At 42.4% G+C, this 24,599-nt stretch overlaps 1 protein-coding gene across 3 annotated transcripts in view; it reads right to left on the bottom strand.

Annotated features, from left to right (window-relative positions):
• The window catches only part of CIT (citron rho-interacting serine/threonine kinase), a 181,704-nt gene that overhangs the window by 107,936 nt on the left and 49,169 nt on the right, over positions 1–24,599 (bottom strand). For all 3 annotated transcript variants that reach the window (XM_003789925.1, XM_003789926.1, XM_023513311.1), the window contains exon 9: positions 10,036–10,219. In XM_003789925.1, coding sequence (XP_003789973.1) covers positions 10,036–10,219 — 184 coding nt within the window. The remainder of the gene's footprint in view (positions 1–10,035; positions 10,220–24,599) is intronic.

Genomic DNA, 24,599 nt, shown 5'->3' with positions numbered 1-24,599 from the left:
TAGTGCCTAGAAAGTGCTTGGCACATAGTAGGCTCTCAAATATTTGTTGAAGGAATAAATGAATGAATGTAGTCTACCCCCATCGGATGTAAGCTCCATGAGGACAGGGATTCCTGTCTGTCTTGTATTCACTGCTATATCCCAGGTTCTAGACCAGCCCCTAGGATCTCCCAAGGGCTGAGAGTAGGCTTATAAGCTGAGTCCATTCCTTGAGAAGCACTCAACCTTCTTGAACAAAATGCTCATGCTCAATTCAGGGAGGCCTTCCCTGGGCACCCAATCTAAAGTAACTACCACCAGACAGTCACTATCCTGGTCCGGATTTCTCCAGAGCCCTGACCACCATCTGAAATCATCTCATTTGTGTTTAGGAGTTGTTTATCGCTTATTTCTCCTGAACAAAAGGCTAGCTTCTTGCAAGCAGGGTCACAAGGCCTAGAACAATACATTTGCTAACGAATACATGAATGAGTGAATGAATGAATGGTGTGCCAGCACTTCTGTACCCTAAGCAATCACAGTTTAAAGGTCACAGTGGAGCTGGCCACCATAGCTCCTGGTGTGCAGGACTGAGGAGTTTGAACCTCACCTCAGCCTGATTAACATAAAGGTCATAGTGGGACAAAGGAATCCAAAATGAGAAGTGCATTGCACCAATGCCGGCATGAAAAAACTTTCCAGTTCCTATACTGGAGATACCCAGCATTGGTTCTAGGACAACGTCACACACGCTCATCCATCCAGGAGACACTCAAGCACTTGGTGGGTGTAAGCATGTAACATCCAGGTTGGGCACATGCATAATTCCTACTGGAATTGGATCCTACCAAAAGCCTGGAGAGTATTTTATGGAAAGTGCAGGTTTAACTGACATCACAGACTCCATTCAGAGTCAAAAATTGGATGGAGATATTAGGACGTCTGTCAGGCACCCCATGTGGGAGCTGGATTCTCTCAATGGGCAGAAACCAGCAAGATGTCTTTACAAAGTGGAAGCAGGGAGAAAAAGAGTTGAAGACATCACATACCCATCTTCACACCTAAATAACAATAACAAACAGGAAACAAACACTCACTATGCTCCTGGCACTAAAGCTAAGCGCACTACATGCCCTCACAGCAAACTTATCAGACGAGCACTATTATACCCTCACATTATAGATGAGGAAATTGAGGCTAAAAGAAATTAAATACCTTGTTCATACAACAAGCAAGGAGTGTAGCCCAAATCTGAGCCTATATCAATCTGACTCCAAACTCCAGATTTCTTTTTTTTAACTCAGAGACAGTGTCTCACTCTGTTGCCCAGGCTGGCACGATCATAGCTCAAACTCCTGCAAAGCCTAGACTTTTAATGAGTGTGCTACAATTTGTCTCCCTCCCCCAGTAAAAAATGCTCATATGACCTCTAAAGTTAAAAGTTGAAAAGTTGTGTGCCCTCAACTATATGTGAGCTGTGTAAACTTAAGAAGTAATGAAAGCTTTATGATCATCACTTTCCTTACCCGTCAAATGATGGGTTGCTTCTTAGAATCAATGGGAATGCTTCTCAGACACTGAGAATATAGTGCCTGGTACAGAATGGATTCTCAGTAAAACCAGCTCTTTCATCTTTATTTTAGACAAGTCTGTAGGTCCTGCATAATCCAGCAAAGTCATGTCTATTAAAGGCAGGGTAGGTAGTACGGTGGTGTGGAGGCAACCAGATATGGGTGCAGGTCTTAGATCTGATCCTTCTTGCAGGACCTCAGGAAAATAATTTAACCTTGCTAAGTCTCAGTGTCCTAATCCATAAAAGGGGAAAATATCAGCTGCCTGGAAGAGTTAGGGTAAGATTGTGAAGACCTAATGAGATAATGCATGAAAAGTACTCAGCATAGCTGTGGGCACAAGGGAAGTGCTCAATAGAAAACAGCTTCCTTTTAGGATAAACAATGCAGACGGAACTGTCATAACTCCTGGTCACTTTAGTCTAATTCAATTCGATAAATGTTCACTGAAGACCTTCCAGAGGCAAGGCCCTGTTTCAGGCAAGAGAAGGAAAATGGTCTTGTCCTTGGATAAGTTGGACAAACAATGCTACCAAGATGAATCAGTAGGGGACAAGAGGTCGAGTATGAATGAACAGGCAGGCTGGGGTCTTAATGTACCAAGACTGAATACCACATTCAGGAATGGCCATTAATTCTGTACACACAAGGATGCTGTTGAAGGTCTAAGCAGGTGAATGACATCATCCAACCTATGCTTTGGAAGAATTCCACCCGCTATGGAGAACAGCCAGGAAAAGTGGAGGTGAAGGAATCAATTAGGAGGCTACTGCAATAGTCCAGGTGAAAGTCCATGAGGGGTGACAGCAAGAACAGAAAGACAGGCATGGATGACAGTGTCATCCTAGAGGTACAACTTTAGAGGATCTAGCAATTGAGCGGTTGGCGGAAGAGGCAGAAAAGAGTTTACAATGACTCAGTTCTCTTGCCTACAAGGGTAGGGAAAGTGGTGGTTTCTTACATAAAGGAAGCCAAAACTAACACCTAGTGGCTTACTGAGCGAGTGAGTGGGTCTGTTGTCAGTGTTGGGAGGGAACAGAGGACAGGACGGTGAGAAACTGGTATAACATCCTGGTGATGATGAACGCAGAGCACAATGCGCAGAGGCCACAGGAAAGTGCAAGGTAAAGTCAAGGTACTGAATGAGACCACCAAGAACCAACGGGAAAGAGAACTGCGGATGGAACTTGAGGGGATGGTGCCTACATTTCGAGGGCCTGAAACAGAAGACAGCAGTCACAAAAGAGTGAGAATGGCAGTTTGAGAGCTAGGAGGAAAACTGAGCGTTTGTAACTCACAAAGTAGAACATTATCCAGAACAAATGTGGTAATTAACAGTATCACAAGGTAGAAATCACTAGATTTGGTGGCTGTGCACTCAGTGGCTTTTGAGACAGTCATTTCAGTGTAGGCACAGAGTGTAGGCTACTAAAGTTTGTCAGAGGGAGGTCAAGAGATAAATGGCAAACAAAGCAGAGACAACTGGGAGAAATACACTTGGGCAAAGGAAGAGTTGCCAAATTGGCGCAGAGCTCGGGAACATGTAGCGCCATTTAGTCATTGACTGTCTTCTTAAGGGATCCCAGGCAACCATGCAAATTAGCATGTGTAGGCCAGTAAAAAACACACTTGACAGATCTTTTGGAGCCTGATCTTCAGGATTGGGCTAGGATCGTCTGGATTAGATTTCCTAAAGGTATCTTTAAGACAAATGAGAAGGCGGTAGAATGGTCCTGCCAGGGCTGCAAGGCAGGCAGGCACGCACAGTCTAAATAGAGAACAAAATCAGGCAAGGAGAACAAGCTGTGCTTGACTAAGAGAAAGAAGAAATTGAATGAGCAAGAGGAAAGGAAAAAACCCAACACAACACACAGAGGAAAATGTGAAACGTCTGATCCAGACGATAGTGGAACAGAAACGCCGCAAGGCACTTGAAGGCAGTAACTACAGGCAGAAGCTAGTTTAGGTTTTTGAACTTACTTGGGAAATACAACAGATGTGCGCCTTCATGTACCAGAGAAGATGCTGTTATTGTTGCTAACTATTTAGAACATCCAATCACAGATGAAACTCTTACCAATAGGGGTCTGGGTGTCAAGCACACAGACAAAGAGACTTTGGCTGGATATGGAAAGGAAAATTTTTAAGGGAAGATCCTCCAACCTCCAAGTAAATTCAGTAAAAAGGAAAGAAGACTAAAGAGTTCAAAATATCTCCCACTGGAATAAGCCATCTCAGGGCAACTGGTGGTATCAAATGTAGATTTCAGTAGATATATATCATAGAGTCATCAAGAAGTTGAGAGTTGCAGCCATAAAAATGATTTGGATCAGCTTGGCGCCCATAGCTCAGTGAGTAGGGCACTAGCCACATACACCAAGGCTGGCAGGTTTGAGGCCAGCCCAGGCCTACTAAACAACAGTGACTACTGCAACCAAAAAACAGCCAGGCATCGTAGTGGGCACCTATAGTCCCAGCTACTTGGGAGGCTGAGGCAAGAGAATCGCTTAAGCCAAAGAGTTGAGGTTGCTGTGAGCTGTGATGCTACAGCACTCTACCAAGGGCAACAAAGTGAGACTCTGTCTCAAAAAAAAAAAAAAAAATGATTTGGATCAATTCACCAAGTACTTACTGAGTAGCTTGTATGATATGGTGCCAAATAAGGTCAATATACTTTCCTGTCCTCATGGAGCTTACGCTTTAGCAAATAAGACCCTCAGGGAGAGAATATACGTATATGTGTGGGTTTATGTAAGTGTGCAGGCACATGTACACACACACACACACACACACACACACACACACCAGGTAAGAGCATCTAAACGAGGCCAGGCACAGTGGCTCACACCTGTAATCCTAGCATTCTGGAGTCTGAGGTGGGAAAATCCCTTGAACTTAGGAGTTTGAGAGGAGCCTGAGCAAGAGCAAGAGACGGACCCTGTCTCGGATAAAAATAGGAAAATTAGCTGGACGTTGGTGGCTGGTCCCTGTAGTCCCTGCTACTCGGGAGGTTGAGGCAGGAGGATTGCTTCAACCCCAGGAGTTTGAGGTTGCTGTGAGCTAGGCTGACACCACAGCACTCTATCCTGGGCAACAGAGTGAGACTCTGTCTCAAAAAAAGAAAAAGAAAAAAGAGTATCTAAATGAGAAGAGAAGAAGAAATCAGAGAAATCCAGGAACTATGTGATCTACCTATTCAATAAACTCTCAGAGACTGAAAACAAAACAAAACCCAGGATTCAGACCTGTCAGCACTCATCCTACTCTAATCCAACATCACTGCTTGTCTTCCCCATGACAGGCCTCCACCTCTGACACACCAAGCATGTGAAGCACCTCACACAAATTTCCTGATTCCTCCCACTTGGCTGTTCATACTTAGCAGCATAACACAATGGCTAAGAAACCCTGGAGCCACACTGCCTGGGTTCAAATGGGCAGAATGATAAGAACAGCTCACACTTACAAGGCACCGACTCTGTACCAGGCTTGGAACCACTCAGAGCTATATTACCTTAGGCAAGTTGCTTCATTTCTCTGTGCCTCAGTTTTCTCACATGCAAAATGAGAATAGTGACCGTACCTTCCTCTTGGGCTGTTGTGCAATTTAACACATTAACTGCTGTGTGAGTTGTATTTAATTAACACTAGTTTTGAGTCTGGGGCCTTGTGAACCATATATAATCCACATGTCTTTTGATCTAATAAAACACTATGGCCCCCCCCCCAAAAAAAATCATTTTTCTAGTACGGCAGTCAATGTGTTAAATGAGTTAATTTGTGCATAGTGCTTGCAGCAAAGCCTGGTGCTATGTTGGTGCTCTGTAAGGATGAGCTGTTGTTAACACTCTGCCCACCTGAAATTCTCTCCATCACCTTCCTCTCTGGTGATCCAAATTCATTGTCTTTTAAAAAGCTGACCCAAATATTTTACTTTCCATTAGTATGCTGATAAGCCCAGTCCCACGCACATATTTACTAAAGGCCTACTGTATCCTATGCTTCAGGAAAACCAAGATGAACAAGATCCAGCTGTGCCCTTGAGATTATGGTCTACTTGGGAGGATAAACCAACATTCCAAGGAAGATCATCAATGTACTTTAGCATGGGTACTACCCATTAAGTGCCCCCTGGTGGATTTTGCCTTATTCCCCTGAGTCTCCTGAAGCAGTGAGATATCCAATTTGTACCATGATATTCTGCAACAAAGGTGCTTGCTTTGTGTTCTCTGGTTGTTTCAATATACCTGCTTTTACTTGTTCAACGTAGAATGGGAAAGGTACCCACTCTAAAATTGGACCCTCTATTTCGGTCCTCAAAACCACTCCTCCCCAACAACCACCTTTTACCAACAGGTATTTGGCCACTGCATATTAACCTTTATTGTTGGTCAGGATATTTAAGTATCTCTACTAGAAACTTCCCAAGGCTTGGGAAGCTAGGTTTCAGGTCCAGCATGATTTTGGACTACCTAATTATTGCTGAGTCCTTTCCACATTTTCTTGGCTTATATGGAAGGACACTACACATACGTGGGTCACTACAAAAGTTTTATAACAGACTGAGTTATAGTCCCTTATTTCACTTCCTTTCAAGGTGTTGACAGCATCCTTTCTGATTTATACGTGCAAGTTATAACTTGCTCGGCTTATCAGTATTGCTGGGAGGGCTTCATTTGTTTTCTATCTGTGCAGATTTTACATTTCTTGATTTTTGTATGTCTCAAAACTTTCGTAATAACCACATATACAGAGTATCAGGAATAACAAAAAGAATAACAACAAATGTGTTTTGAGGTTTCTCCAGGTGCCAAGTACTAGACCAAGGGTTCTATGTTCTATTTAAGCCTCCCAGTAGTCTTCTGAGAAAGGCATCGCTGTTACCCCACTTTGCAGTGGAGGGAAACCAACATGCACGAAGACCCAACAGAGCAAGGAGGAGGCACTGAAAAAAGTCTCTGAAAATTTGAGGAGGCAGTGGCAGCAGCCACTCTTCATTCCTCCACAGTAACTGAATGGCTGGCTCACTCTTGCATTTTCAGATCAACCCAAAAGGAAAAAAAAAAAGCCCTGAATCAAAAAGAAGAAAGAGTCTCCTTCCTAAAACCAACTACCCAGACACCAGCATCCCACAAAGTAATCTCATCAAGATCCCGTTGCCTGCCCCTCTAAGATTTCCATCTTCTCTAAAAGCATACAACCAGCAGGTGCAAAACTAACACAAAACATAAAACCAACAACTGGTTTTTACCTTCTCGAGTTTATACGAAAGGTTTGCAAAAAGGCACTGTCTCAACGAACGCTTAAATGAGGCAGTACCTCAATCTAGGGGAAAGAAGGAAGGACCTGAAGAAACGTACCCCATGCTGACAAGAGGGAGAAAAGAGCTGGGATCCGTTTTATTTTTAAATCTTTAACACACTAATTTCTGTTACTATCCTACTATTCTAAAGTTTAAGCAAACAGAGACTCGGAGGAATACCTAGGCATTCAGAGCTTGGCAATTTGGTTTGTATTATGATTGGTTAAAAAGGAAAAGAGGCAACAGAGAGATACCCAATCTTCAAAACTAGCTTCACCATCTAACTCTAAAAACAACAAAACCTGGTTCTTTAGAATCTCTCCTGTTCCCACCAACTCAAATTGCAAGAATCTCCCACTATGCCTCAGCCACTGAAATGCTATAGTCAAGATTCTTGCTAAACCTAAAAAAACAATAATGCATTCAATAGCCTGGGGTCCTAAAATAAGGATCCTAAAAAGTGAGAAGTGACCACAAAATTTAAATTATTCTCACTGCCAAAGTCTTCATTCATTCACCTCATTCATTCAGCTCCATTTCTGAACGTTTCATTCAATTCAGTGGTAACAAATCTGAGGTCAATTTATCTAGCACAGTATAGCAGCATCTGCAATTTCCTCAGTGGTGTGAAGAATGAGTAACAGCACAGGTAATCAGTGTGTGTAAATAAAGACCTGTAATGCTGAAAATAGGGAAGAGAGAACCAGAAACTCAGGAAGAAGCACAGGGTCACTGGTGGCAAAGGTAGCACCCCCAGAAAAAGCCTCCCCCTTTCCAATGAATTTTGTTAACTATCTATCAATAGAATCGCAGGAGCTAAGTAATTCCATCATTGCATCTCTTTTACTGGATTTCTAAATTATTATAATCCAACATGTCCAGGGTCACCTACATCCAACAGGTGGAATGAATTCCTAAAACTGATGCTGTAGGTTTCACCGACAGGGCTGTCCACAGCAGAGTAACGGAGTCTAACGGCAACATCACCTAACAAGAGGCAAGATGAAAGAAAAATATTTCTGATTCCAACCTCAAATTGCCATGGAAAACATACTGAAGTTTCCCAAAGGAAGGAATACTCTATGTCATCTTCCAGATAAGAAATACATGGTTTTATTTCATCGATCTTTTTTTTATGAGAACCTTATTAAATATTCTGTTGGGGCATGAACAGAAGCTCATTTTATGCTCTAGAGATATGGTTTAAACTACCAAAGGTGAAATAGCAAATCTGCAAATACAGTAAGCAATATAAACAACATTCCGGGGGAATGGATCATGAGTAAATTAAATCAACAAATATTTATCGTGTGCTGGGCCTTAATTCTGAGACACCCCTGCCTGAGAGCTCCCTTAACTGAGCTTTCTATGAGAAGAAGAAAGATGCAATTAGAATCTTCCTGAAAAATAAGCAATTAATCACACACTGCTTCAGATTAATTGCCATGCCTAAGATCTTCCACATCATTCTGCCTTTACTTCTGAAATCTAACTCCCTTGAGTCCTCCCTGGTCTTTCAAATCACTGATTAACACCCTAAGTGAGATTTCATTCTGATCCAACCAGCCAACTACTAACCAGAACTAGGACGCTCCACACATCTCCTTCCAGTCCGATTTGTGACCTTCAGTTTGCTGTGTGTGTCAAGGTTACGCTGCCCACTAACCATGCATCCCTTAACATTAGGCCTCTACTTCTTCTCTGTTCTTTGATGGCAACACAAAACCTCCCAGCCCTATTGGGCCATTTCGAATCCATCTGATGGCACATTCAACAGCTAGTTAGCTTTGTGCCTCTCCTACCACCATCCAGATTGCTTTGGGGCTCGCAAGCAAATCAGCCAGAAAAACACATCCAACATTACCAAAATCCAACCTGAATTTTAAACCCAGTCCCCAGAGAAGGAATTAAACAGACCACCTCAACATCTTTCAAAATAAAAATCTCTCTCAAATTCAATGGCAGCCCTCAACCCCATATCCTATCAAATGCCCTGTTGCCCACAATAGTCTGATATGTTTTCAGGAATGTTATTGTCAAAACAGCATCCATAGGGAGACACCATCAAAGAACCAACACACCATCCCTTCAAATCAATATTTAAACTACAAGTACAATAAATAGGGAATAAATGCCTCCATCTCCTAAGTGGGTAGCAGCTAATTACTCCAAGAGCCTCCAAGTGCAGAAGCCAGGACGTCTGGGGAACAACACCACCAGTCCAAGACCTTCCCAGGGAACTCTCCCCTCTGAAAACAGAATGTCATCACATCATGAGACACAAGATACTGAGCTCTCACATCCACAGAGGCTACTGCAATTAAGAGAAATTTCAGGAGGCTCCTGGGAGCCAGGACTGTCTAATCCCAAGTGTCTGGCTAATGCATTTTTCAATAGCTTTTACAAGAATGGAGAAAGACCTACCAGGTCAAGAGGTTTACATTGATATTTATATTTCCATTTTCTAGTTTCCTAGTTTGGTTTGTTGGGTTTATTCCCCCCTGTGAAGCCCAGTTTCTGTGAATCAATGACTCGGCTACATCGTACTCCCTCTTGGTGGCTCACGGTAACCAGGCTTTCTCTGGTCGCCAGCACTCTACCAGCTCATAGAGGCTCAACTGCCAGATCCCTGATCTTACAGCATACTTGGAGAGCAGCCGAGCACCATCTCTCTGTTAGAGCTCCGGTTCAGCCACTTGCAGCTCAGTTAAACCCATCAGGAAACCTTTAGCTTACAAGACACAGGTTTTAGGATTCTCTCAATCCAGCCAAGATAGCAACCCCCCATCCGCCCACTTGAGGGAAAGATACATAGATGGATGGCTCATCCTAACTACTGGACATTTCTCCTTCGACCAAAGACCTGCACTGCTAAAAATCCCCCACTATCTCCTCCCCTCTAAAGAGGTCCAAAAACTGAAAAACTAACCCAAAGTACCCAATTGACAATTATGATGCCACAGACAGGAACAGGTACCTTACAGACTGAAAAATGAGAATATTAACAGTCTACCCTCCGCCCCCAAAAGCCCAAACAGGTAGAAGACTGCTTTGCAAATGCAGGCTGAATAGCAGCTCCCCTCCAACGCACTCCCCCATTCCACCGCCTCCACCTCCACAGCACCTTTGGCTCTGTATGCCTTGCATCAGTGCAGGTCCCCAGAAAGTCAGATTGTCACTTACTCAGATCTACCAAGAATCCCCAGTGCCTTGCTGTACGAAAACCCTACAAACGGCAGTTCTTCGCCTGAGAAACCCGAGGGGCTCAGCTGGCACGGAGAGGATGAAACCCACGAATTCTTCTCTGGTTCATCAAAATTGGAGGTGTCATCATCAGACTTGAGGGTGGGAACGAAGGGGGGAGGCGCTGGTTAAAGAAAAACAAGAAGGGGGGGGAGAAAAAAAATTTCAGCCCGGATTCAACACTGTTGCGGAGATCAGATCGTCTTACTCCTTAGGCGCTGGTGATGGCACTGCAGCGCCTGCTTTCAATCCAGCCTGCTCGCAGAGGCAGACCCAGCCTCGGCTCCTACAGCAACAAGAGATTAACCCCTTCTCTGCCAACATGGCCACCAACCCGCAGACAGGCTGCCTTCCCGCCTGGGGTAAACTGAAGGATAAACTCAAACAGGTCACTTGATCCAACGAAAGCACTTGGGGAAAACTCATTTGGGCAAGCCACTCATTCCGGATGTTTCCAGAAGGCTTCTACAGAGCATCCGCCTCGCTGGTGCCAGTATGCTAGATGACTTAAACCAATGTATTCCCTCTTCCAGGCAGGTCTAAATTATTAATATTTAGCTCTAATCGTTAAAATAAGATGGAACTCTTATGTTTTGTGGATTAACTGGAATGAGAGGAAGGAACAGGAAGAAAGAGGGTTTGTGAGGCTCTGGAACTCACGTTAGGATACTACTGCAGTCTAGTTCATTCATATCCGATGAGTCTACTCCAAGATCTTATCAACCACTTTTTTTTAGTTCATTATCCATCCTTCCCTCCGCAATCGTGCCCCCCCACCCACTGCAGTTTAATCAGCATAATGAAACACGAGCCAAATAAAGTTCCTCCCAATGATTTATGGTAGGAATACACGGCTGGACGAATGCAGCACAGTTCCTACCTCTTTAGGGCATGACTCCCGGCCAGGGGTGTATTACATCCTCTTCACTTGCTGCTGACCTACTAAGCTCTCTTGGTCAGGGAGGTGGACACCCACCCATCAGTCACCAGGAAGCTGCCCATCGTTGTGGGCTCCTGAGGGTGTCACCGGCCAGAAGTGTTACCATGGCTGTGGGCTGAGGTTTCCGTGGCACCGTGGCACCAGCCGGGGCCAGCGAGCGGAGCATCACATGCCCCGCAGTGCAGGCTGCATGCTCGCAGCTCCTGCGTGCTCTGGCTGTAACCCCACCTGGCCGCCAATGCTGATCCCAGTGACAGAGCAGTGTGAGTCACTGCCCACCAGGGCTCGCTAGAGCTCCCCCTAGGACAGTTGTCACAGCCCTTCACAGCCCAGACCTCTTTAACTCTTCATTTTCTGAACAAAACTATATGCCAGAAACGAGCAGCAGTCTATTTTCTGCTGAGAGACTCCAAAAAAATCTGGCTGTTTCCAAAGTTTCCCAGTGAGGATAGTATCTGGAGCGGCAGCAATAGGAAGTAACAAGGGAGCAGGGGAAGGGAGGTTGAAGGGAGAGGAGATGAAGCCAGAGGTCTGGCTGCTCCTGGGAATAGAGCTTCAGGTGCACTGAGATGAGATGGGAGAGTGAGGACGATTGAAAATGTAAAAAAATACACTACGAGGAAATTAACACCTCCAACCTCTCAAGAGAATTTATATCTTCCCTGTTCGTGTCAGAATTCACTTGCTTAATACTTTAAAAATTAGCCGATAGAAAGAAAAATTAGATTGAATGCTTCAGCCCACATCCCATGCATACTTCCATCAACCTAGGCTCAAATCAAATCTGATTTCAATTACCCAATACCTACTTTAATAGCAAAAAAATAATAATTTTAATGGAAGTTATATTTCATAAGAATCAAAAAGAGAAATATTTCATCCCCAAATAAGGAAACTCTAAGATAAAAACAGGAAACGTACGGAGAGAGATTTGCAGATGATATTAATATGGAGGCAAAGTAGTTAAGGGTACATGTTCTGGAATCTGACTTGAGTTCAAATCCCAGCTCTACCATTTCCCAGCTCGGTGACCTTGAAAAAGTTGCTTAACCTCTTTGAACCTTAGTTTAGTTTCATATAGGAATAACCATCTCAAAGGCCTACTGAGAGATTTAAATAATCTATATAAAGTGTTTAGCACAATTCTTTTTTTTTTAAACTTTATTCAAATTAATATGAGGGTACAATATTTAGGTTACCTTGTTCTCACTTCCAGGGCAAAATTCCATTTGTAGAAGAACCCTTCACCTGCATGTTATACACCCGCACAATGTGCACATTAGGTGAGATCCCACCTCATACCCTCTCTCCCTCTACCATATGTTTTCCCCCTTCCCTCTTCCCTCTACCCCCATACCAGACTAGAATAGTGTTTATTGTTCTTAGGAACACATAATTGTTTATATATTGATTTCATATTAGCATGGAGTACATTGGATATTCATCTTTCCATTCTTGCGATACTTTACTAAGAAGAATGTATTTCAACTCCATCCAGGTAAATGTAAAAGATGTAAGGTCTCTGTCTTTTTTTAATGGCTGCATAACATTCCATATATACATATACCAGTTTGTTGATCCATCCACAGGCTGATGAGCACCTTAGGTTGCTTCCACGACTTGGCAATTATGAGTTGAGTATTTAGCACAATTCTTAGCATACCGTAAACACTCCACAAAGATCACCTGCTATTGTTGGTATTAGTCACACGTTATGACAGATTTTGCAGTTACTGAAGGTTACTGAGATACAACAGAATCTGCACTGAATACCCTTCTTTGCTGTGCAAGACACAAACATGTCCAGGCAGATGTTTGTGTTCACCAAATCATATCATTTAATTCCTAGAACTTTTAATTCCCTTTCCACTATATACTAATTTATCTTTAGAAGACCAAACTAGAATTCCATTTCTGAATGAGGAGTATGATTAATAGAGGGGTAAAAGCCACCCTTAGTGAAATAAGTATGATTTTGAAATCCTATACAATAAAATAAGATTCGTCTATGAAACTCCGTCATGCTCAAGGCTAGCTTACTGTGGTCGAGATCAGGAAAGGGGGCAGACAATCTTCAAGTTAAAGAAAGGAGAAGACAACATGAAATATAGTAGCTGGTAACAGATGAGATACTCACAGCACAGACTGAAAGTGAGGAATGTAACCCTCTAGACCAGTAGTCAGTTAAATACAGCAGAAAAGTTTAAAAGAAGGCCTTCCTTACGGCTACATTTAGACAGGTGGGAAAAGCCACAGCTTCAAACCAAAGAGAGTTAGGGGAACTGACTGGAAAGATTCTGCCCTCCAGAAAATAATACGGATATTCACCATTGTCCAGGGACCTTTAATGGGATAGAAATAATGTGTCTAGTAAGGAACTATAACATCAGGAAAGGGATCTCCATTTAGAGTATCCTGCTACAATTTAAGAAACTAATATGAATACTAGTCCAGGACCACTGAGCTCCTGGAAGTAGAGAACAATTGCAGGCGTACTCTCACAGCCCAAGGATACAAACTACCGTGAAGGAACATCAGCAGATATGAGAAATGGGAGAATTAGCCCTCCAAAAACCGTAGCAAAAAGAACGATCTAAAATGGACCATAAAATAAATTCTAATTCAGTATTAAGCTAAATGAGTAAAAATTCTAATCCAAGAACAAGACATTTTAACAAAGAATCAAGCATGTTTGAAAAGAACCAAACAGAACCTCTAGAAATAAAAAGTATTGTTATTGAATTGAAAGTTTAAAAACTCACTGGATGTGTTAAATGCAGATTCAAAAAAGCTGAAGAGAAACTTAGTGAACTAACAGTTAGACCTGAGAAAATCACACGGAACTTTGATACTCAGAGTATCAGCATCACCCAGGAGCTGGCTAGAAATAAGAATCTCAGGCCTTGCCTCATACCCTGAATCAGAATCCGCATTCTAGCAAGATCCTCATGGGTACGCTACATACAGTTCAGCAAGTGTTTTTACAAATGAAACACATGTAACAGATGGAAAACATGAGAGGTCAGAACGCAAAGACAGAAAGACAAGGTCAAATATACATCTAATCGGGGCAGCAGAAAGAAAGTAGAAAACTACTTTACATTTTAAAAAGATTGTATAAAACCTGGTCAAGTGCAAAAACTACCACATATGTGACCACATCTAACTTAAGAGTCGAGTAATTCTATTTTTTGTGCCTTATGTAAAATGTCTCTTTTTTGATCCTCATAAAATGTAATGTTTTTTGCTTTAAAAAAGTCACTGAGGCTCGGCGCCTGTGGCTCAAGTGGCTAAGGCGCCAGCCACATACACCCAAGGTGGCGGGTTCAAATCCAGCCGGGTCTGCCAAACAACGATGGCTGCAACCAAAAAAAATAGCCGGGCGTTGTGGCAGGCGCCTGTGGTCCCAGCTACTTGGGAGGCTGAGGCAGGAGACTTGCTTGAGCCGAGGAGTTGGAGGTTGCTGTGAGCTGTGATGGCACAGCACTCTACCTAGGGGGACAGCTTGAAGCTCTGTCTCAAAAAAAAAAAAAAGTCACTGAAATCATATTAGTCTTGAGTCTACACTGATGGAGGTATGCATGGCACCCAGCACATAGTAGGAGCGCAGTACATACTGGCTAAACAAATATATCATTAATTGCCTAGAAAATGAGTCTTGCAAAGAGACCACCTAATATAATACAGGCCACAAAGAAGGTATTTAATGTTTGAATTAAATGAAGAGGCTTTAAGAGTCAAGATTGCTCTGTCTGAAAAATATGTTAATGAATGCCTAGATTCATATTTTCTGATAGAGTATTATGACATCATCTGCTCCCTCCACCTCCATATATGTACCACATTCCCTAATGACAAATACAAATCATCTATTAAGATCTATTATAGTTCATCGGTAAAAGTCACTAAGAAAAATAGACAAACCTTTCCCTATAAATTTGTTTAAATAAATCAGCCTATTTGAGGTAACATTGGGGCACATTTGCCTTACTGGCAAAGGCTAGAGAAGTAACTTCGTGATGGCTTTTTTTTTTCCAGTTATAAGATAGATGGTAGAACAAAGCTTTCAGAAACAAAGAGCTATTTTAAGAGCTGTAGTTAATTTCTCTTCTATAAATTCTCTCTCTCTTTTTTAATCCTAACATTCATTTAAAGCTTTGGGGGGAAAATTTATCATCTTCAAAAATAAGAAAACAAAACACAAAGAAGAACCAAATGGATCTGTCCTCTTGGTCTCATTTACTTCGAACCTGCTCCATGGGCCTATAGAAACGACACTCCCACCTTTGATTTTTCAGCAGAGCCTTATGTCTAAAACAGTCTGACTGTCCTCATTCAATGCTTAATACCTATTTTGTTAAAGGAATGAATAAATAACAAGAATCTTAGCTATGGGATGATGTTTTAGATCTCACAAGCTTATTCATATAACACGCCACCTTAGGAAACCCAAGTGCTGCTGCCTCAGAGTACCTAATTTAGTCATGAAGAAGTGGCATATTAGAAACCTAAGCCTAGTAAAACTTCTAAGACTTTTAATCACCACTATGGGTTAGAGAAGTGGGAGATGAAGAACAGCCAGCACTATGTCACAGAGGACAAAGGCACTTAAATAAATATTGTGTGATGGTATAATGAATTAGGACTGTGTCTGGAACCCAGCGGGCATTCACTAATATTAAATCAAAACCACTTGCAACTTCATTCCCTCTACCATAATGTCTGTCCCTCACTCCTTTAAGAAGATGTAACTGACTAATTACATGCTGTGTACAAATTTAAAGGAAGATCATCCAAAAAATCAGCTATCTTCCAGTTGCTTAAAATCTAGGCACTAATGTGACTGTACTTACCAGTGTTACAAAGACAGAACTATGAAATAAGTGAAGAAGAGGGTATTTATGGCATTCAGAGGTCAGGATGTGGGCGGGAAAAGCAGAGAATACAAGTTTTGCCCATGGGGATGCAGAGAGTTTTTGTGCATTCCTGCAGGAAAGTGTCATGAAGCAGACTGAATCTCAAGAGCAGGTTAAAAGATATCCTCATGGGCTGAAATGGGGAAGAATGCTACTTCAGAAAAGCCCCAGAAGCGGGGTGAGAAGCCCAAGACAGCTATGGGAAATGATTTTGAGGAGGCGGAAAGAGTGAAGTCTTGACTGGAGCTTGAGGGGAGAACCCAGCACTGGATTGACAGATGTAAAACCAGAGAGTTTTAGAGTATCAGGTAGATATCAGTGTGCTGAGAGACAAATACTATAATTTCAGTAGCAACGGCTGGAAGAGGTCGGTGCTAGAAACCTCTAAAGGACAAGTCTACAATAGTTACCATGACAAATTCTACACTAAAGAAGTGATAACAGAAACAGAGAGGATGTGGATTAACTGAATAGCTTGTAATACTATGACACACACACAGGGGCTATCAGGGAAATATCCAGCCACTGTTAATATCATTTTCATTTTCTGGACAGGGCTGTATATTGATTTTTGTCCACAGTTTCTGACTCCTAACTTGCATATCCCTTGTTACAGTCTTTTGTTATAATGTTGTGGGTGCTTTAGGTCATCATCCTTGGAGAATTGAAGCTTCTGATTCTCCTGCCTCATCTTCTCTCTCCCCAAGGCAGGAATCTTCCCCTGCCATTCCCTATAGGAGCTGGCCATGGAAAAATTCTCTAACCTACCTTGTCTGATTGTAGCTCATAAGAGAAGGGGTTCTGCCCCATACCACAGAGGAAAGAATGCTGCACAGAGGGGCCAAGAAGAACCCAACCTTGCTGGGTTACCCCCTCAGTCTGTATTAGGCCACACTCTTCGTCCAGGCACATTTCTACGTGGTTGTCAATCACATCTATGTAATGAAGTCTTCATAAACAACCCAAGAGGACAGGGTTCAAGGAGCTTGCAGATAACTGAACACGTGAAGTTTCCCGGAGGTTCGTGTACCCCTTCCCCCTGGGCCTTGAGCCCTGTGCATCTCTTCATCCGCACCCTTTGTAACATCTGTACTCTTTATGATAAACCCATAAACCCAAGTGTTTCCCTGAGTTCTGTTAGCCATTCTAGCAAATTAATCAAATCCTAAGAGGAGTTCACAGGAACTTGAAGCTAGTCAGAAGTACTAGAAGCCTGGACTTGCAGCTGGTGCCTGAAGGTGGGGTGAGGTGGTGTAGGGGAGTCTTGTGGGACTGAGCCCTCATCCTGTGGGACGAGACTCTATCTCCAGGTAGACAGCATCAGAACTAAACTGGAGAACACCCAATAGGTATACACTGTAGAACTGACTGCTTGCTTGGTGGTAGGGAGAAAGCCCTGCACATAAGGTCATAGAAGGCTTCTGCTATGGTGTATGAGTAGAGGAAAAACAGTTCACGTTTCTCATGCATTCAGGCTATGGAAAGAAGTGGCAAAATTTGACAACTGATCCAAAAGCAGAGATTTTGATGAGAACTCTTATGGAAACAACTCCGAGAGAAAAGGTTACAAATGAAGACAAAGATATCTACTATCAGTGGGAATAAACCAAAGGAGTAAGTTAGGAGATAAGCAAATACAGCTGGCAACTAAACATGCATGAGTAATTGAGCCAACAAAAACAGATTATATTGTCTCCAGAGCCTCACACAAGCCCCCTACTTTCTCCCCTCCCAGTAGGAAGAGGAAAGACATGACTTCTCCACACAACACATTGCATGAAAAGTTAAAAAATAAAAATAAAAAAGACAAAGCAGATCCAATTTCCAACAGACTTAAGTAAATAAAAAATGATCCCATCTCTTTGCTTCCCCAAAGAGTCACAAAAAGACTTTAGGGTAACATTGATTTCGGCTGGTGATCAATTTTTACAATGCAGTCTTCAAAGTAAATGACTAAGGAAGTCGGCATTGCTAAAGTATGCCGACTGATAATTGATAAAGTATTAATTTATCAATTAATCTAAACGATGGCTACCAAAGCCTACATATCTAAGCAGATATTCTTTCCCATGACTGATTTCAATGGATCTCAATGGAGTTACAAACTCCATCTGATCCTTGACATAACCTACGTGTTCCTTCAAGGATATTAAAGAGGCTTAATATCAAGTTTTTGATAACATGTTTTCCCACAGATTTATACTTTTAGAGATTTTCTCATTTGATTGCATTTTAACAAAACTTCATAGCTTTACTTTGTCCCCCACCCCCCTTTCTAGGAACTCAACAATCTGTGAAACATTTAAACAGGCTCAAAATACTCAAAAGAACTTTTCAAACTGCAACTAGTCATGTCTGCGTTTTCTCTACAAAGTTGGGTTTGGATATAAGCAATTTTTCACCTAGGTGGAAAACGTATCCCAGGAGCGACTCCTAGGATCTGCTTGCTCGAGGCCTGGGCAACCTTCCCCACCAATTACCCACACCCAGACTAGACAGAGTCGATTCATTCTTTGCTGCCCTCCTGGTCTCTCTAGTATCCTTTTAGCTAACATTTGAAAATTTTATTCTTAAAAGAAACTTTTGAGGGTGGAGGAAAGAAAGGGCAGAGAGAGGGAAGGAGGGAGGGGAGGTGGGAGAAGGGAAGAGCAGAGAGAGAGGAGGGAGGGAGAAGGAGGAGGTGTGTGACACAACTTTTGGGGGCAAGACACAAATATAAGAGGGACTTTACCTAATAAATGTAGTCAGTGTAACCTGGTTTCTTGTACTCTCAATGAATCCCCAACAATTAAAAAAAAAAAGAAAGAAAGAAAGAAAATTTTGAGATGGACTCTCACTCTGTTGCCCTGGCTAGTATGCAGTGCAACTAGCATCATAGCTTGCAGCAACCTCAAATTCCGGGGCTCAAGTGATTCTCCTGCCTCAGCCTCCTCAGTAGCTGGGACTACAAGCATGTGCCACTACACCAGGCTAATTTTTCCTAGTTTTGGTAGAGCTGGGAGTCTCACTCGAACTGGTCTTACACTCCTGTCCTCAGGCAATCCTCCCATCTCAGCCTCCCAGAGTGCTAGGATTCCATGTGTAAGCCACCATGCCTAGCTTTACTCTTAAATTTTTATTATGAAAATTTTCACAGGTACCAAAATAGGAAATAAAATGAACTCCTGCACACCCATCATTCAGCCTCAATAGCTAGCAAGACCCACTCTTATTTCATCTCACCCCATCCTACTATTTTCCTGCTTGTTGATTATTAAAAGCAAACCCCAGAGATCCTATTAGTTCACCTGTAGTTATTGCAGGAGGTACCTGTAACACAGGGTTTCTCATGTGTAGTACTATGGACATTTAGGATGAGGAATTCTTTGTAAGAGGGTTCTATCATGTGTTATGATAGGCATTTAAGAGCATCCCTGGTGGCACTCGTAGCTCAGTGGGTAGGGCACCAGCCATATTCACCGAGGCTGGTGGGTTCGAATCTGGCCCGGGTGAGCTAAAGCAACAATGACAACTGCAACAGAAAAATATCCAGGCATTGTGACAGGCACCTGTAGTCCCAGTTACTTGGGAGGCTGTGGCAAGAGAATCACTTAAGCCCAAAAGTTGGCAGTTGCTGTGAGCTGTGACACCACAGCACTCCACCCAGGGAGACAGCTTGAGACTCTGTCTCAAAAAAAAAAAAAAAAAAAAGAAGAGTATCCCTAGCCTCTGCTCACTAGATACTAATAACTACCAAGTCATAACAATCAAAAATGTCTCCAGAAATTGCCAAATATCCCCTTGGGAGGCTAAATCACTCCCATTTGGGAACCAATGCACTAATAGATAAGGACTTTCTTAAAAAACATAGCCATGATACCCTCACCACCCCCAATAAAATTAATAGTAACTCCTTAACATTATCTAATACCATGCCCATGTTTGACTTTCTCCAGCTGTCCCCCAAATGTCTCTTTACAATTGGTTTCTTTGAATTAGGACCCAATCAAGCACCACACAATGATTTGGTTGGTATGACTCCTTTAAATTATAACACTGCTCCTCTTTCTGTATTTTTTTAAATACTATTTATTGGTTTAAGCAACTGGATCATGCATCTTCCTAGAGTTTTCCACAGTGTAGACTTGGTTGACTACGGTTGATCCTTGTGGCATCACTTAACACATTTCTCTGTCATCTGAGTTTCCTATAAATTGGCAGTTAAACCCAGGGCCTTCCAGACATTCATGTATAATTCTTTTGGCCAGAGTAATGTCCAGGATGTGCTGTTTCCTTATTATTACATGGTGTTACAGGCACAGAATGTCTCCCTGTCACCTTTCTTGTGATACTAAGAATGAGCCATGGGCTCTGATGATATCAGCCTGATTCACACTCCACCATCAAGTTCCCTCCAATCTTTTACCGAATGGTTTCAGCAGTCATTGATAATCACTGCCTAGAGCCATCATTTCAATAAGGGCTACAAAATAGTGGGGTTTTAATTTTATCATTCCTTCTATATATATGAGTACATCAACAATTTGGCTACCCTGGCATACTGTTCAAACAGGAAGATAGGATAAATGCTTGGTTCTTTCCCTATTTTTGGCAACATTCAAAGTAATGAGTTGGGGCCCTGATAATTTCTAGAAATGACCAATGAGATTTCTTTTCCCTACTGTTATAAACTCAGGAATTTTTATATATTTGATGTGTTCCAGGCCACTGCAGTCTTTTTCATGCTCAAATTATATGATTTTAGGTCTGTGGAAGCACCTCTATTAGATATTTTTGCCAGAAACAGTTAAATAAGAACCTATTTTAGTCTTTGGAGCCATCTACCAGTTTCTAGGGACTAGAAGAACAAGTACAAAACTACCATCACCAGCACCCCTTACTGGGAGGTAAAGAGACAAACCCAGAAGAAGCTATTCTAAAGAACAATGACCTACCTTCTTTATCAAGTCAGTGGCATGAATATATATATATATACATATACATATATGTGGGCATATATATATATGTGTGTGTATATATATGTATATATATATGCTGTGCCAATTTTTTTTTTTTGAGACAGTCTCTCACTCTGTTGTCCTCAGTATAGTGCCGTGGCATCAGAGCTTACAGCAACCTCAAACTCTTGGGCTCAAGCAAGTCTCTTGCCTCAGCCTCCCAAGTAGCTGGGACTACAAGCACTCAGCTATTTTTAGAGACGAGGTCTCACTCTGGCTCAGGCTGGTCTCAAACCTGTAAGGTCAGGCAATCCACCCACCTCAGTCTCCCAGAGTGCTAGGATTACAGGCGTGAGTGCCTGGCCTCCAAATTTTCTAATTTGTAAAACTTTGAGCCTATCTCCACAGCTGACTATATTCTAAGATATGAGTGACTTTAAATGCAATTGTTGGAGTGTTGTCAAGGATGTGAAGAAAGAACTCTTATACACTGTGGGTGGGAAATGTGAAACAGTACAACCACTTTGGAAAAGTTTGGCACTTTCTTAAGAAGTTAAACATGTGCATAGCATATAATCTAGCCATTTCACTTCTAGGTACTCACCCAGAAGAAAGAAGGGCATCCGTCCATAGACTCATACACACATGATAAAAGCAACTTTATTTCAAATAGCCAAAAACCATAAACTCCCCAAATGTTTATCAGCAGGTGACCAGACCATTGTGGTATATCCATATAACAGAACACTACTCAGCGATTAAAAAGAACGAACTGCATGGATGCAGCATGGATGAATCTCAGAATAATTCTTTGAGTGAGAGAAACCAAAATGAGCCATCTACCAGTTTATTATACTATTAAGCAGATAAAAGTTTTGAAAATATTCCTTACGTGTTGGCCACCTCTTTGTAAAATTTGAAATGAGGGGGGAAGGGGTATTTAACTACAATTTCTCATTTTCCCTATGTATGGCAACTGTAGGGGCAACTTTTGAGACGCCCTGTAGAAACTAAACTACAGTGACAGGAAGCAAATTGGTCATTGCCTGCAGAGAAGGAAAGAGAAGGGGAGGAGTGCGAGGGATAGAGGAAACTTCGGGGATGATGGACATGTTCATTACCTTGGATCTGGAGACAGTTTCACAGGTGTTATGTATACACATGTCAAAGTTTATGAAACTGTACCCATAAAATGTGTGCAGCTTATTAAATGTCTGTTTCCAACTATTAGGAAGGAAGCTATTTTGTCCCCAGTCCTTCTCAGGTCTAAGGAGTTTCTGCTCAAGCTCTCTCACCCCATCAGATAGTGTTGAATAAACACATCTAGTCTCTCCCCTTAACTAACTCCTTCTATGAGGGAGGAAGGCCTAGTCTAACTCATCAGAGCTGGACATGCATTTGGCCGTGTTTTACTAGATGCCAGGTTACTTTGCCTCAAAAGTAAGCTTAACACTCCTTCTGCTGCCTACATACAGACCTAGCAGGCACTCCACCAACTGCTGGGATGCACTGCTCTCGGTCTCCTTACTGCCACCAGGCCCCCGGTGGCAAGGCTTCCCTGTCCATGAGGGAAGACCACCAATCCTCTCTGTCTTCTGGGATGAGCAAACTGCCCAGAGCCCTGCACCAAAGGTGACTGAATGCTCGCTTTGCCAAGAACAAAGTGGGTATTTTGGTTTCTCTCTGGCTATCTGTTCTTTGTGTGTGTACTTTATAAATCAGAATTTTGAAGGACAGGAAGGGTGGTTTTAGATCCCAAACTGCCACAGCTATAGCTGAATGTTCCATCACCAGGGACTAACAGAGTTGACTATATTTATTTTCTCTGAAGTGAGATACCAGAAATCATTTCCAAAGCCTCAGTCATGAACCACCTGGGCCTCCTACTCTTTGTCCTGAGGCTTTCATCTCTTTGACTCCTGCCAACCGCCTTCTTTAGTCCCCTCCAAACTTCACCCTCAGAAAATGAGCATCAATGCAATCACCACACTTCATAGAACTGATTAGAAAGCTGGCTGCTGAATACAGTCCCAGATGTTTAATATAATTTTGAATCTTTGGCCAAATCATTCCCATGTTTGCTTGTAAAAGGTTTTCCTGCAAGTGACATTTTAAGGGTTGAAGACTTCAATTTATGGGCTCTCCAACAAACCTACTCTCTGTTTCCCATCTTCCCACTAAAAAGGTATTAATTTATCTCATTTGGAACTGATTTACCAAACTAGAATTTGGCATCACCCTGTTGGCTTGCTCTAAGAGTCACAGCAGGAAGCAGTCCTACGGAAACCACTAGTGCATGTACTCGAGGGATGCGATCCACCATGGCACAGGGAGTGTCATTTATGGGAAACCCAATGGTTAAATTCCTCAGGGCTCTGCTTCAGAAAATTGAGTCCTTTCTGAGCAAAGCATTCTCGACTTTTTTCTCATGAGACTAAGGCTGTTCGTATTATAACTTACAACTATTCACATTCTCCCTTTTGCTTTGACCAGTAGGTGATCGGGAGTACCAAAACATTCTTCCTCTGGCAACAAGGAACTTCTTTGTTTTTACATGTAACCTTATTTCCCTGCCCTGATACTCCGTTCATCTAGATTTCTATACTTCTATCTTTTTAGTATTACAATTATCTCTAAAGTAAGTTGTCTCAACTTACCTTGGAATAAAGGTAAATTCTTACCTTAGAATGTTCCATATTTTTAACCTCTCTGGATATAGCTTCTAAATTCAGAGGAAGGGGGAAGAATGCCATAACTCTAATTCATAAGCATTTAGCTCTTTTGTATCCTATTTTCACTAATCAATAATTTACCCTATAAAAACAGAACAGCCCCCAAGAGACATACAAATATTCACCTGCATACCCCAAAAGAGACTCTAAGAGCTACTATTACATTTCTTCATCATTCCTCTGTTTTAGCAGGTTATGCCCACATGCTCCTGGTCTAGTGAGTTAAATTTCTGCCATCACTACTAGAAGATGCCCACCGTTACCTTGCTCCTCCCCCTTGTTGGCACCCCTAAAAAGACCCAGCTCTTCTTCCTCACATCTCCCTACCCATAAAGTGACTGGGTGTCCAACAGGGAGATACATTTAAGGGCCAACAAAGCCTAACAGAGAAGTACTTCTACTATCCTTCTTAAACTAGCTTAGAAAACAAAACATGACTGGATACCTGCTCAAATGATAGAACTCCAAAAGCAAGACCTTAAAAAGGCCCAAAACAGGCTCAGCACCTATAGCTCAGCGGCTAGGGCACCAGCCAGATACACCGGGGCTGGCACGTTTGAACCCAGCCCAGGCCTGCCAAACAAAAATGACAACTACAACAACAACAACAAAAAGCTGGGGGCAGCACCTGTGGCTCAAGGAGTAGGGCACAGGCCCCATATACCAGAGGTAAGGGGTTCAAACCCAGCCTGGCCAAAAACTGCAAAAAAAAATAAATAAAATAGACGGACATTGTGGTGGGCACCCATAGTCCCAGCTACTTGGAAGGCTGAGGCAAGACAATCACTTAAGCCCCAGAGTTTGAGGTTGCTGTGAGCTATGACGCCACAGCACTCTACCTAGGGCAACAGAGACTCTGTCTTAAAAAAAAAAAACCAGGGCCCCAACCAATTGACCCCCCCCCCCGGGGGGTTAATTCCCCAACTTTTTGAATTATTGAAGGGCTTTCCCTTAAATTAACGGAAAGTTGATGTTAAAA

Source organism: Otolemur garnettii, unplaced genomic scaffold, assembly GCF_000181295.1.
Source record: "Otolemur garnettii isolate 467f Iridium unplaced genomic scaffold, OtoGar3 scaffold00038, whole genome shotgun sequence".
Classification (NCBI taxonomy): Eukaryota; Metazoa; Chordata; class Mammalia; order Primates; family Galagidae; genus Otolemur; species Otolemur garnettii.
This window is presented reverse-complemented; position numbering and strand designations above follow the sequence as displayed.